The 16109-nt window shown below is 35.6% G+C and overlaps 1 protein-coding gene across 2 annotated transcripts; it reads right to left on the bottom strand.

Moving 5' to 3' along the window:
• Window positions 1-720: 720 nt before the first annotated feature.
• LOC133853800 (E3 ubiquitin-protein ligase At1g12760-like) lies at window positions 721-9594 on the bottom strand. Of its 2 annotated transcripts, none has more exons than XM_062289827.1 (5): window positions 8773-9594; window positions 7517-7639; window positions 7298-7430; window positions 1508-1675; window positions 721-1179 (listed from the first exon to the last, which is right to left on the bottom strand). In XM_062289827.1, exons 1-5 carry the CDS (start codon window positions 9318-9320, stop codon window positions 1006-1008), a joined length of 1146 nt encoding a protein of 381 aa, XP_062145811.1. In that variant the 5' UTR covers window positions 9321-9594; the 3' UTR covers window positions 721-1005. The 2 variants fall into 2 exon arrangements, with proteins under 2 accessions (XP_062145811.1, XP_062145812.1); XM_062289828.1 differs by having other exon boundaries at window positions 1508-1672; window positions 8773-9589.
• Window positions 9595-16109: the final 6515 nt, after the last annotated feature.

Genomic DNA, 16109 nt, shown 5'->3' with positions numbered 1-16109 from the left:
GGACCAATAATTACACGCACCGAAAATTGTACGGCTACGATTATTTTCGAAAGAAAAATGTTTTCAAGTGAATATTTTTTAATCTGAAAAAATTTCAAAAAATATTTTTAGTTGAAAACATTTTAAATCAAAATAAACGGAATCTACATGTTGACATGTGTCCAACATATACGATTCATATGAAGTCCCACATAAGTAACAACGGAAGAATACAACCAAAATAGGAATAAAAACAAGATAAAGAAAGGGATCTTAGCCGGAAAGCCCGGACATCTAACTTTCTACTGATAACAACCAAAATAGGGAGCATTTCACCCCGCAAAGTCAGCACGCCAAACGTGGAGTTCTAAACAAAATCGTAAAAAAATTCGGTTTTGAGAGTACATTTGAAAAAATAAAAAAATAAAAATAACGGTTAAAAAGTGTGAAAAAAAAAATTACTTTTTTGTGCGTTTTTAAAAAACTTGTTATTTTAAAAATTAAACCGCGTTTTCAATTGACAAAAAACAATCTTTTTTATTGGTTTTACCAAAACACTTAATTATGTTTTTCAAATCACACGTTTTAAAACCATTAAACCAAACGAACACTAAAATGACATTACTAGCACTGCCTAGCAGTGATAAATGATACATCATCCTCTACTCAAGTTTCCAAAAAAAAAAAAAAAAGGCCAAAAATTTGATGCATCTCCTACTGTGGTGAAAAGCATTTAACAGATTTCCAGTGATAATTTTTTTCTTATTTTATACAATCAATAATAGCAAACTCTTACAACATTAAGTTTAAAGAAGCAGTTGGCCTGAAGTGTAAATAGGGACACAGAACAGCCATTCACAGCAGAAAACAAAGTAAATAACTACTACTATGACTAAGACAGGAAACAAAGAAAAAAAGACAAGTGTTAGTCTATTGAGCCTATTGACACACTGCACATAAAAATACACTCGAGCTAGCACTATGCAGAGCCGGCCGGCAAGCCATGCACAATGTTTTGGATGTCTTCTATGCTTCCTCTTGACCATGGCTGCTACTCTTCAAAATATTGTACTTGCAGAGAGGACAGGTAGCATTGATATATAGCCACTTGTCTACGCAGGCACAGTGAAAATGATGACCACAAGGAAGTTCTCTAAGCTCCACCCCGTCATCATAAGCAGAAAGACAGATGCAACACTCCTACAAATTACCATAAATCTCATATAAGCGCAAACGGACGCAACACAAATGCATGGAGAGTATAGAAGAGAGACCCCAAATTAGGGACCATAAGCAGAATTTCAAATATGCAAACCACTCTTAATTAGAGTACAAGCTTTTGTTAAACCACTAAAACCCTAAATAGGGGTTCACATAAGTACGCATATAGAACCCAAGTCTATGGCGAAGCATGCTTAATTAGTTGTGCAAAAAAAATATATATATATATATCTAACATATTTCATTTTGCAAAAATTATACAATCATAAGAGGCAAAGAAGAACAGAAAAAATATTTAACTACATACCGCATCCTCCTGTGAAAGAACATGTTCGATGGGAGAATCTGTGCCGCATTCAGTCATTATTCCTCCGTGAAGTCCTTGTACATCGCCACCAAGTTTCTCATTATCACAAATCCTTCGGAATTTGAATTTTGAAAGGTGGTCAATGTCTTCTTTTGTTGCACCTTCCTGCTTTGATAAAAGGTGATCAGGAAAAACTATAAGGCTTAAAGGAAGAAGAAAATCAACATAAGTTGGAGAATTTTTAACTCTAGTAAAATTTACCAATGGTCTTGTAGTTTAGTAGTACTCTTCCTCCTTATAAGGGAGGATGTCTGGGGTATGACCCGCTTAATACGTGGGATTTTTTATCATTTGAGAAAAAAAAAACCAGCAAAAAATAAAATTTACTTATGAGCTGCATGGCAGTAGAAAGCAAATATTTCAAGTATTACCTTCCCATAAAACATAAATTTTCACATAAATGACATATTATTTAGATTTAACCCCAAGTGATAAATCACCAACTATGCATCAAACAAAAATGACATACTGAGCGTTCCAACAAGCAAACTATCATAAGCAGAAGTCAACATACCCTTTGAATTTATTTAAACACAAATCCTTCACTAAAGATACGAAGTCAATCACTGCCCCTAGCCTTTAAGTCTACAATCAGTAAAATATTCCAAAACACCAAATGCGAGCTTGCACATTGAAAAGTCTCCATGCACTTCTGCACCTCAATTATAAAAGATTTGGTTCAGCACATTTTGTCATCTATAAAGAAATTCTTTATGGAAAATAATCTATACCTTGTCATTCTAGCACAGAATAAACACGCAGGCCACAGGCATAGCATACTCTGCTTCACATGATTCGTTTCAAAGGGAAACTTAAATATCTATGTAAATTTTCTTTTTCAAAAGGTCTACACCATCCCTTTTGCCCTGAAGGATGCCATCAAATTCACATCACAGCACTAGACTACATTATAAACAGTACATCATTCAATTTATAAATCTAAGATGCTATGCAGCAGGCATAGCATACTCTGGTCCACATAATTCGTCGGATTCTTTTTTTTTATATATATATAATTAATGTCATTTCATTAATAAGGCGCAGAGGAGCGCAACCATAATACACAGGAAGTATACAAGAGAACCTCTAATAGGAAAGAACAAAAAATAAATTCAAAAAATTTGTATAAAGTAAAAACACTCAAGCTATGATGTGCCACTATCCATAGATATAACGTGTTAAGCAAAAATTTCCTTAGTTCCAACATTGATGTCTCTACGTCTTCAAAGATCTTAGCATTCCTCCAACGCCAAAGACACCACATTAAACACAACAGAACTAACCGCTAAACTTTCATAACTGGCCCACACCCAAACAAATCACCCCAGCCAGTCAAAAATTCCAGCACCCTTCGCGGCATAACCCACTCAACCCCAAACAAAGTAAGAATGTAACTTCATCGATCACGTGCAACTTTGCAATGAAGTAACAGATGTTCAATGGACTCTCCACTCTTCTTATACATACAACACTACTCAGCTACCATGACATTCCTCTTTCGCAGATTATCATGCGTCAAAATTTTTCCTAATGCTGTTGTCCATACAAAAAATGCCACCCTCGGCGGAGCCTTGACACGCCAAATAGACATTCCATTGGGAAACTCCATCTTGAACAAACAAATTATCTGCCATCCTCGCATCTTTATGCCTAGCAATACTAAACAAAACTGGATAGCATAGCTTCAATGATCTATCCACACACCAAAGATCATGCCAGAAACTTACTTTAGACCCAACCCCCGCCTCAAATCGAACAAAGTTGTGAAACTTATCCCACCCTCTTCTAATATCTTTCCACACGCCACTCCAAAAGTCCCCAAAACCTCTTTTGAGCACCCACTGCCACTCAAACTCTTAAATTTCGCTTCACTCACCAATCTCCATAATGCCTCTCCCTCCCTAGCATACCTCCACAACCATTTTCTCAAAAGAGCTCGATTAAGCTGAATGAAGTTATGAACTCCAAACCCACCTGATTTTATTGGAGTACAGATCCGGTTCCAATTCACCAAATGGAGTTTTACCTCATCTCCAATGCCCCCCCCCCCCCCCCTTTTTTTTTATAAGTAATTTCAAATTCATCAATAAAGCGTAGAGGGGCGCAACCCTAATACACGGGAAGTATACAAGAGCGCCCCTAAAAGGGAGGAACAGGTAATAAATTTAGAAAGTCTACAAAAGTAAAAACATCTAGGTGGCAAAGACTGGACGCTAACCAAAGAAATAGCGTGTTAAGCACACGCTTCCTTAACACTACCATTACAGTCTCTACATCTTCAAAAAGCTCTTTTCTTACGAGTTAGGTTAGAAACCAATAATGAGTAAATCTCCATTTATTTCCAGCCTTTTATTTTCTAGTCTAATAAGGAAGAGATATTCACAAGAAGGATGTAGGCTATTCGTAAGGATCTTTCCTTACTAGTTTAGCCCTTGTAACATATAGCTTTTATTCCTCTATTTAAGGGAATGACAATGAATAAGAATGGAAGCTTGAGTATTATGATCAAAACCTATAACATCTTTTGGTGTCTTGAAGGTCACGGCTCCCTCAATGTAGCCTATATCATTTTCCGTTGGTTCTTGTGCTATTTGATTTGCACCCCCCCCCCCCCCCCCAAAATAAAAAATCCCTTTGAAGTCTATCGAGTTTATTAGCCACGCCAATGGAATATGGAACAACGACAAGTAATACGTAGGTAGGTTGGAAAGAGTACTTTTAACGAAGGCTTCAACTGTCTTCTGGGATTTGTGTTTCACGTGGGTTTTGTGTGTTGTGGATGCTTTTTGGCTCGTTTTGCTTTTTTTGGGTTCTGGATTTGTAGGAGCTCTATTGTATACTACATATGTACATAGAGACGCCTTACGCTTTTTCAATAAAGTTGCAACATTACTTATAAAAATAAAATTTAAAAAAAAGACAAAAATAAATAAATAAATAAAGAGTACTTTTAAGCAAAGTCAACTGACCACCCTTAGACAAATACATTTTCTTCGATCCAGCCAACCGCCATTCCATTTTCTCAATAACTCCATTCCAAATAGAGTTTGCCTTATAATTCGTCGGATTCTAAGAAGTTCCAGAGTTACTATCAGAAGGCTAGGATAGGCAAAGCAGTGCATTTGGATGAGAGCTTATTTACAGAGTTTGTGGTGGCAATGAGGGCAGATATCGCCGGTGGGATCTCTCAAATTACTCTCTCGAGCGATACGTCTGCGACAAAGCCAGTGGTCCAGTTGCTTCCGCCAATTTCGTGCTCAGATTTTGGAGAGGTTGGTTTGGATCCCTTGATCCCGATGGAGACTAAGCCATTGCAACCCTCGAAGATGGAGGATTGTCTTCTTGCCGAGGAAGTTTCGGTGGTTGCGGCGTTTCCAATGCTAGATTTTGCTGGAGTGGTAGCTTCCGTGAAGGCTTTTGTTAAGCATTCTACTCCGGTGAGGGGTTTCCTACAGCGAGGGTTTCTCAATTCGAGTTTGTCAGTGCAAGTTACTCCTCATTTCTCATCTAAAGTGTCGGTCGCGTCGTCATCGACTCTGATTATAAAGGAAGGTGGTATGTAAGATGCTCCTCCCTCTTGGGTGGTTGCATCACTCCAATCGCTGAAAAGGGTGATGACTTCAGGTTGAACGGTTTGATCCAATCTAAGAAGTGGCTGGTAAGTTTTGGTCCGTTTGGGGAGATTGTTGTGTGGGATCAGGGCGACGAGGTTTGGGATGGGGAAGAGGGAGATTCCCCTTACCCTTTGGGTTTTTTCCTCCAAACATGCCCTTAGATTTGGTGTTGGATGGTGATGAGGAGGAGGATCCGTCCTTGGCAATTCTGGATGCCATTGAAGAGGACTTTCATCGGAAGTTAAGGTTGCACGTCTTAAGACCAAATGTAGGAAGGAGCAATTGAATCTGAAAAGCTCCATTAACTACAGCGATGCAAACACGTCCTCTCGCCGATGGAAAGGCAAGGCTCACACGATGTAGTGTTCAATGCTCCATGTGGGTTTTAGGTCTAAGGGCTTTAGGTCCTTACGGGTTTGTTAGGTTTATTTTTGTGGGCTGGTTTGGTTCTTGTGTACTTAGGAGCGCCTTACTTTTTTTAATAAACTTTTATTACTTATTAAAAAAAAAAAAAAAAAAAAAAAGGTCTTCAAAACTTCTATCATTTCTTTCTCTCTAAAGACACCACATTAAGACAGGACAAAACAATCTTCCACACTACTACACTTTGAAGATTATACATTTGGCTTCATGATAAAAGTGCAAAACAGCTAGCATCCTATGCCCTCTACGTTGTACATTGGTGAAAGACTTTTTGAAATAAATGATAAGATCACCAATTAACTAAGAATACTCCTCTTCCTTTCCCTTTTCCCAGTATGCAGTAGTGTGGAAGATGATTGTCTTGTCTTTTGTGGTGTATTTGAAGGGAATGAAATTAGAAGAGTTTTAAAGACGGTGAAAGGACTGGGGAGTCTGTAGATCATCTTCTTCTTCACTACGACATGGCTTCTGCTTTGTGGAGTACTCTCTTCAGTCATTTCGGGTTGTCTTGGGTTATACCCAAACGGGTTTTCGACTTGCTAGCTCGTCAGTGGTCCTTTGGAAGACCAAGGAGTGTTGTAGTATGAAAAATGGCGCCTATTTGCCTTTTTTGGTGTTTATGGAAGGAAATGAACAATAGAAGCTTTGAGGATTTGGAAAGGACCTTGGAGGAGATTTTATCCTTTTTTTACCATACGTTGTACCTTTGGACTACGGCTTATGTGTACCCTTTGTCGTTTAGCTTTGATGACTTTCTTGCTTGCTTTTCTCTTTCTAATTATGTGTTTCCTTTGTATATTCCCAGTGTACTAAGAGGCGCCTTATACTTTTAATAAGATTGGATTCATACTAATCAAAAAAAAGACCGCGAGAGGACGGTAGTGGATTTTAAAGTCCTTCAATACTTTTTTCCACTTCCTTGTGTGCTTTCTTTTCATGATTTTTTTTACCGTCTTTTTCTTTCTAGTTAGATGTTCCTCTTGTATACTTCTTTGTGTACCTAAGTGCGCATTTTCAATTACTTATCAAAAAATAAAAATAATTAGAGATCAAACCAATGTTTGGACAAGGACTAGCATTCCAACTATTTTCACAAATTAGGATCAAAACCTTTTCAGGGCTCACTATTTTATCACCATGGGATTCGTCTATTCAATTGAAGACCTTCCCACAGCAATCCACTCTCTCTGTTTAGTTCTGCCATCAGCAACATTTGAGCTGGACATGTCAACTCAACAAAATAAATAGATAAATTGAGTGCTTCGCTAGACAAGTAATTTTTTATACATATATAAGTAAAGAGCAATATTATAAAAAGCATAAAGCACCCCAACGTACACAGGAAATATACAACATAATGCACCCAACTAAAGCAAGCACAAGAAAAACAAAACTCCATCATAGCTAACTTCCATTTACTCTTACTCAAAAGTAACATACTTAATCAGTCTTGATAGTATTATTCATTTAAAAAACTCAATTAAAACTTAGGATTTAGATATATGGCAGGTTGAAATGTTGGGTCCAGTAAATGAGTCTCTTTCTGGTTTCAAATTTTTAACCCAATATTGAACTGGTGTGTGTTACTACTAAGCCGCTAACATTGCAATTTGCAAAGAATTAGCACAAAAAACATAAATTAGTAAAACGAGGCACTTATGGCAATGCACAAGGAAAGCAGTATAAATTCTACCTGGTCTGCCACGGCGTATAAAAGTGCTATGATACATGGAAGACAGCAGCAAACGGCAATACCAATGACACATGCCAGTGCAACACAGAATACGACAAAGAACACGTCAAAACCCAAGAAAATTATACATAGCCTGCACACCACATCATACTATCCAATGTAAGATTCAAATACAAATAATGGTTCGATTTCAAAGAGTAAGAGAGAACCAACACAAACCAGTAAAGCTGAGGGGAGCCATGTGCTAAAGTTTGACTATCTGCAGAAACCCAGTAGAACCCAATGATCCACCAGATAAACGAAAACATTGTATTTGCAGATTCTAGATGCTTTGCAACACTACTGCAAGGATAAAAACAAAAAACGATGAGCACGTATTCTAAAATCTTAGATGAAATACTTCCTAAGAGGACCAAGTAACAAATCATTAGGTACTGAATATAATGATATGAGAATATCGGATATCATCCTGAAGAGTGTATATTCTTTTTTTGATAAGTAATTGAAATTTCATTAAAACACACAAAGTCGCAGCTTATGTACACAGAAAATATACAAGAGAAACACCTAACTAGAAAGAGGAACACCTAGCTAAAGCATATATTCTGCAACCTCAAACAATACAAGTTTATACATAATCAGCACCCCCCCCCCCCCCCCTTCCGCCGCCCCAATCCAAGAGGAAATCAGTTGAGTAAACAAATGTCAAAACCGCCTCCTCTTTCAACTTTGTAATGCCTCAATTTGAAAAACCAACATGTCATACTCTACATAGTACATTTTGGAAATGTAGCCAGCACCTACTAATTCAATAGAAAATCAAAGGAATTGCCTAAAACCAATTTATAGATGAAACCACACAACACATAAATGTATATGATAAAAAATATCAAGTTCTTTTATCATACAACCAGGAAAGTATATTCTTCTTTCTAAAGCATGTCATCGACCACGCAAAGTACTCTTCCACGTTTATACATTTCTACAAATAAATTTAAAAAAATATAACTGGTACAAGTATAAAATCTTGAATCTATCCCCCCCAAAAAAAAGTAAACATAGAAGTGCAAGGTTCCACAATATAAATACCAAAAACAAAGAAAAGTTTCATTTAATTCTACATTTATGTGTCTCCAACTATACGCAAAAACACTTTCATCCAAATAAGCCAATAAACAAGCCACTTCAAATCCCCTTTCGCATCTTGAATATGTCAAAATTATCTCATATTCAATCATATACATAACCTTACAAATAAAAATTCATATACATAAAAAGTAACCTATTATCAAACAACTACACAACGGACTATAAAGCTTCAAGACTCAAACCAAAATTTATCATCTATTCAGTCGAATACATAACAAGACACATATAAGATAAGATCAATAACTACACAACCGACTATTAAGCTTTGAAATTTATCAAACACCAATGCAAATCCTCAAAATCCAATTCTCTAAAAACAAAATTACCCGCCGCCGCCGCCCTCCTCCAAATGCTCCGCCAATGTCACGTACTGCCCTGAACTCTCTCTCGGCCCAGCTGAACTTGAATTCCCACCGTTCTCCGTCGAATTAAATGCCAGCGCCCGGCCCCGCCTCCGCCGCCTCCTTCCATACTCGACACAGACGCAGACCATGTGCAACACGCACTGCAGGGCGTAGCCGATGAGCCATAGCCGGAGCGGCATGGTGGGAGACTCGCTCTGGCTCAGCACCAGCACCGTGGCGGCGACCACCACGAACGCGAAGTTCCATATGATGTCGAGCACCACCACGGGCTTCGAGTACGCCCAGTCGCTCTGCCGCTCCTCCAGCTGCTCCGCTGCGGACTCGCGCACCATCATCGACGGCTCACGCATCCCCCGCCGGCCGGCACCACCGCTGGCCTGCCGGAGGAACCTCGCGGCCTGCCTCAGGCTCTGCCGCTGTACGAATCGGCGGCTAGGGTTGGCCTCGTCGCTGGACCCGCTCGAGTTGCTGAGCAACGGCGTCGTATCGACGATGTCGGAGGAAGCCATTCGCGATAACAGGATTAAGGGATTTTCAGGTATTTAGAACCCTAACTCGGCGATTCGAATCGTTCAGCCCATGCGAAAATCAGCGATTCAGCGAGTCCTCATAATTAAAATCAAAGAAAATGAGGGACTTATTGTTAGAATTGGAAGAGAAGTAAGGAATTGTGGTTTTGAGGTCTGTGCGATAATAGCAGGTACCACCAAATTGGTCCAGATATGAATGAAAGGGCTTGTTTTTCTTTTGTTTTGTCTCAGGTACGGGTTGGTCCGATAATTACAGCTTATCTGGCCGTTAGTAACGGACGGAGACATTACAAATATCATATTGGTTTTGTATGGAGATCGGACGGTCAGGAACCGTACGATTTAAGTGTTGTGTTTTACGATGGAGGAATCGGACCTTTTGTGGCGCTGACGTTGCTTTTGCGGCCGGATATCAGAGCACTTGCTATTCGGGCGTGAAATTTGAGAAGAATTGTTTGTTTTGTTTTTTCTCTCCTCGAATTAATTTAATCAAACAAAAAATAGCAAAGTAGATCGGCTAACATGGCACAAATCATGATCTGTATGCCCTCCCCTTAAAAAATAGACACATCAACATAAAAATAATAATTTATGTTTTTGATTTAAAAATAATAACTTTTTAAAGGTATATTTAGGTTTTTGATTTAAAAATAATAATTTTAAAATGTGTGATTTTAAAAAAAAAAAAAAAAAAAAAAAAGAGTTTCAAAAATGTCGTTAAGCGTTTGACAAAAATCACAATTTGACCTTTAAAATTGCAGATTAATCTATAAAATTCTGAATTTTTATAATAGAAAAATGATTATTTCACTATTCTTTTGCACAATTTTTACACAACCAGAACACATTGATAGGACCCATGCATGGTTGGGGTTGTACAATAATCACTCCTTTAAAAGAACACTTCATTGCATGCGATTTGAAAAGACAGTTTTCTGCATTTTCAAAATGTAATTTTTTAAAAATTCAATTCTCAAACGATTCATTTTATCTAATTTAGTTTAAAATCATACTTTCGTCTGTAAAATTGCAAACTTAAACACATTATAAGATGAAAACAATGGATCTCAACCTATTCTCTCCATAATCAACAAAATTTATCTTCGGCTTCTCCACCAACCGACTCTTTTCCAACTGTTCTTCTTCTGCCGCTTTTTTCTGGTGGCTCCACCTCCTGCGGTTGCTTTTTGGTCCAATGATTGCATTTATGGTCCAATAAGGTTTGGGGGTGGCTGGTTTGATTGTATCTCCCGGCCCCAATCCTCAAAACATACTCTAGCCGAAGATGTATGCCTTTTTTAAATAAAACAGTAAAATTAACCTTTGGGGATGATGTGATGATGGTGGGGTTGTTACAACCCCACATGATTTACTAAGGTCACTGCTTCTGGCAACATCGCATCATTTTAGTATATTTGTTGTTTAAAGCTCAAGGTCCTTTAGAGCTATTGGAGGAGGTCCAGCTGGGAAAGCGGCTGGTGCAGGTATGGTGGGAAAAGTAGACGGCGGAGGAGGAGCCACCAAAAAAAGCGGTCGGAGGAAGAGCAACTAAAAAGAAATTTTGTCTGACTTATGGAGAGAATAGGTTCAAATCCTTTGTTTTCATCTTAAGCCATTTTAGTGTTATATGATGATGTGTCTATCTCTGAATGGGGGCACAAATAACCTAATTTATATCATGGTCCTCTATAAGTTAAAACTTAAAAGAAAAAACAAATCAAATCAAAAAACTAGCAAACCACCATCAAGCTTGAAAAGTGTTTATTGACTTTTATCCTCCTTTTTTTTTTGGAAAAAAAAATATATATTTCTTAAATGATATTGGTTTAATTATTTATATAAAATTAATGAGCTTGTTTGAGAACGTCGTTTGAGCGTACTTTTTACTAGAAAAACAAAACGCATTTGTGCTTGCTAATGTTAGACTATTGTCGACCGTCAATATTTTGCAAGTACAGGTTGAACCATTAACATAGGTGTGAAAAAACTGTAAAAAGCCATAATTTCAAATTTCAAATTTCAAACCAGGAGCGACCTTGAAAGGGGTTATCAAATGAGCTCAATATTGTTTGTGTCATGTAAATGCCTTTCTCTACTTGTCCGACTCCCTTCCATTAAAATAAAAAACCTCTTTTATCCTCTGATTTTAATTATTCGCCATTCAACGGGATGATAATAAGATTTTTGGTCGAGCGGGGTCGTACGCTTAATGCCTTAAGGGTTTTTTTTTTTTTTGTGATTTTCAATTGAGTCATTCCTTGTGTTTTTCATTCAATTTAGTAATGTGAGTCAATATCCTTTATATTACGTTAAAATACTTTTTCAAACAAAAAAACACCTGCCATGGGAAACACAACACCAAAATACCCACTTTTTGCTTTTGAATTTTCGTCACTGCAACTATCCTTCTATTTCTCCCCTATTTTCTTCCTTCAACTCCTGTTCATTATTTTGTTGTCCATGGTCGAACCTGCCTTTAGTGTTTGCCAAATCTCAAAAAGTTACAAACCCTAGCCAGTAGCACCCAATTTTTGATGAGATAAAGGTTGTTAGATGCAAGAAATGTATTCTAAAATAGATATGACGGCTCAAATCTTGCCACTATTGAACAATTATTCTAATATCTTAAAAATGACTCAATATATTTTAAGGTCTAGTTGACAAATTTAAGTGAAGCATTTTCATATATTTGAATATTAATTATATTTTTATTTTTATTTCTATTCATATGCATATTTTATAGTATAAATTTATAATTAAAAGTATTTACAAATAAAATAAACATTATCTATAATATAAAACTATATTATGATTAGAATAGAATAAATTTTTAAATGTGTAACAATAAAACCTAATTGATCAAATGTGTGATTTCAGCTTCACTTTATGGTATGATTATCTAACACTCTCAACTTGCACAAAGAAATACAGATTTTCCTAAAAGATGGGCCCGGTTTGGTAAACATCGTGGGAGTTTTTTTTTTTTAATAGAAATGAAATGTGATTGATGTGATATAAAATATAAAGAATATTGTAATTTTTTTATAAGAAAGCGAAAAAAATTTTGTTTTGTAGTGTGTTTTTTTTTTATTATTTGAATAATAATAATAAAAATATTGATATGATATAAAAAGTGAGAGATAGAGAATGAGAGGGGTTGAGTTTACCAAACGGGCATAACACGATGATTCTCATTTCAAGTGAAATAGGTGAAATGATTATCTATCACTTTAATGATTTTCACTTTAGTGGGGAAAAATAGTTGGTTTGTTTTGTTCCTAATTTTTGAAACAAAAGAGTAATTTTAAATCCAAAAATATAGAGGACAGGATTTAGTTTAAGTGTTGTAAAAATAATAATAATAATAATTTTTCAACTGTTAAAATTTAATTTGAAGTTTCTCATGAGAGTTAGATAGAGAAAATTAAATTAAATACATACCATTAAAAATACAAGTTTTTCACATGTTGCATTATTGTACTTTTTCTATTCTTTTAAGTTTACATAACCATCATTTTGTAAGGATGTGTTTGGGATTGCGATTGTGTAGACAAAAAGTACAATTTTAAACTAAATTGTAGAAAATAAATCGTTTGAGAATTGTATTTTTAAAATGTTGCGATTTGAAAACGCAGAAATCTGCATTTTCAAATTGCAGGCAATATATATATATTTTTTTTTAAACGCATAATTTTAAAAGCTAACCTGCGATTTTAAAGGTCAAACTACGATTTTGCCAAACATTTAAGTGCTTTTTTAAAAATCACTATTTTTAAATCACAAACCCAAACGGACTTTAAGTTGTCTTCTTGTTTTTTTTTTTGCCCCTCCTATTTCTTAGAAGCCAAACATTAAAAAACTATATCCACGAATACAATCAAATGATTAAAAAAAAAAAAGATAACTTGCAATGCAAAACGTCATTTATTCTTTGATGTTCTTTTTTTTTTTTTTTTTTTTTTGAAAATTACAGTTTAGCCTTTCAAACCACCAGCCATTTTGGAAGTAGCCAATGAACCACTAACGCTCGGGCTTTGACCCCAAAATTACCAAAAAGTTTCAAAAAAGCATTATGTGTTGAAATACGCCTATAATATCCTGACACGAGTCATTTTTCAATTAAAAAATAATTTTTTTTAAAAAAAAGAAAAGTGTTTGGGGGGTGACTGGCACTTGAGGAGAGGGCCAAGTCCTGATGGTGGCCTTCAAAATGGATCTAGGGGTGGCCCGAAAGTCACCCCTCTACCCTAAGGGGTGGTGTTGACCACCTGCGAGCCACCCCACTCCCAAGGGGGGGTCCAATTGTCCAAATACCTATTTTCTTTTTTAAATAAAATAATTTTAGTTTTTAATTTTTATTAATTTTTAATTGAAAAATGACGCGTGACACTAGTATTAAATGCCTATTTCGACAGAAATTGTATTTTCGAAACTTTTTGATAGTTTAAGGGGCGAGAGTTCAAACATTGGTAGTTTAGAGGTTACTTCCAAAACGACTGGCAGTTTGGGGGGCTAAACTATAATTTTTCCTCTTTTTTTTTTTTTTCAAAACTAAATTGTTTTTTTTTTAAAAAAAAAAAAAATGGTTTTTTTTTTAGTTATTCTTTAAAGTTTACTAAAAGTATAAAACGTCATTTTATAAGTTTTCTTTTCTCTTTTTTTTTTTAGGGGAAATCATATTTAGTCCTTAGGTTTTTATCTTATTTGAATTTAGTTATTGAGTTTCTAATTTTAAGAATATGGTCATTTGTCACTTTTTTCATCAAGATTAATAGTTTGTCATATTTCATGTGTGTCTCAATTGACACATCAACGTTTATATCAGTACCTAATATCAATGTTGTATCATTAAGCACTAAGTTATCCATAGAAAAAAAAAAAAATAGAAAAAAAAAAAAGACCCAACTCTAGAAAAACCATCTCTTTCATCATCTTAATCTTATAGATTTGTAACATTAGATGGAAAACCATAAAAATTGATGCTAATATAAACATTGACATTCTATTGGATGCTAACATGAACCATAGAGATTCTTAAAATTTTTTTTATCACAAAGAGACAAATATGCTTCCAACCCTTTATCTCCCCAAGGCCATTTTTTTCCTATTTTCATAAAAGACCTCTTTTAAGTGTGAAAATGGAGGAGGGGAGCCTTCCATTTCCCTCCTCCCCAGTAGGCTGTGGTAGTTTTGTTGTTTATAAATAATTTTCCTTCTCCTTTTGGGGGTCGTCGGCAACTGAAGGGGTTGAAGGGTTTTGAATGGCCACACCAGTGACGAAATCGTATTGATCCTAGATTTTGGTTTATTCCATGAATATTCCGGGCTAACGGTTTTGATTTTGAATATAAGGCTTTGATCTGCTGCTGCTAGTTTGGATGGCCACGCTGGAGACGAAATCTCTCGCTCTGTTTGTTTTTCGTGATTGTTTGCAGCAGTGCGGTCTAGGGATTTCTACTGGAACGACGGTTTTAGGGTGAAAGGGGTTTCGGCGGTATTGTAACGGTGATTCAGGAGCTATTTTCTGGTGTGGCGTTAGGGGTAATCAGGGCCTTCCAGGAGTGGTTTCCAGATTTTCTGGCATCTGTAAACCGTCGAGCAAAATGGGGAAGTTGGGAAAATGGTCCGGCTTGTGCATTTGTAGTTTTTTCTTTTTATTTGTTTATGTCTGGTTGTTGTTAATGCGGCTACTGTGTTGTTTGTTTGAAATCAAAACCTGGTATGCAAAATCCCTCTCCTAGATCTAGCAGAAGTATATGTTAACGTAGATGTATCTTTCTGTTTGTCTAGGTTTTTTAGCAGCTGTATTTTGTAATGGTCTTTGTCTATATGGCCTGGGTAGAGGAAACTCTCATCGCGGTGTCTTTGACTTGGTGTATTAGGGATTCTTTGTAACCCTACGCATTTGACCAGTTTGGTCTCTTTTAATATATCAAAAGGGATTTCTTCCAAAAAAACATGAACCATAAAGTAATAAATGAAACACATATGATAAATGAAAAATCATTAACTTTGATATTGAATTAACAGAGGGATCAATTTAAAATTTAGGCAAAACTTAAGGACCTTATTTTTTAAATTGAAAATGTAAAGACTAAATCCAAATCAGATAAAAACTTATGGACTAAATATGATATTTTCCTTCTATTTTTTTTTTCCCCTCTACTTTATTAAAGCCAAACAATAAAAAACAATACCTATGCGCACAAACAAGTAAATAATTTAACATATCAAATAAAAAATTATAATAATTGTTTTTTTTTTTTAAAAAATCAAACCCAATTTAACATAAAAACTTTATGGAACAAAAACTAATACACGTGTTAGGAGTAGCAATTCATGTTCGTGTCGAAACCTGTGTTTAAAATTATATAGTATGTAAGTTAATTATAACTAAACTCATTTAATTAAATAGGTAATATTATTTAACCTTAACTCGTTAATTTCGTATTAAATTTGATAATTTTGGTAAAAAATTGTCATTTTTAAATATCATATGTCGAGTTTAAGTCATGTCGATACATGAATATAAAACTATACAAGTCAACAATAATCCGACCTATTTAATTAAATCGATTAAATTTTTCAACATTAACTCACTAATTTAATATAAAGTTCATATCAAATTTACGAATAGCATCAACATTTGTCAGCAACAAATGGGGCCATGTCAATAATCAAACAAGAACGGGTACAAATCATAATTTCAACATTTTGTAGGGCCTCAAAGTATACCATATATATATAAAATGGAAAATTCCCCCTATA

Source organism: Alnus glutinosa, chromosome 13 (genome assembly GCF_958979055.1).
Source record: "Alnus glutinosa chromosome 13, dhAlnGlut1.1, whole genome shotgun sequence".
Classification (NCBI taxonomy): Eukaryota; Viridiplantae; Streptophyta; class Magnoliopsida; order Fagales; family Betulaceae; genus Alnus; species Alnus glutinosa.
The sequence above is the reverse complement of the archived record's forward strand: the minus strand, read 5'-3'. Positions and strand labels throughout refer to the sequence as shown.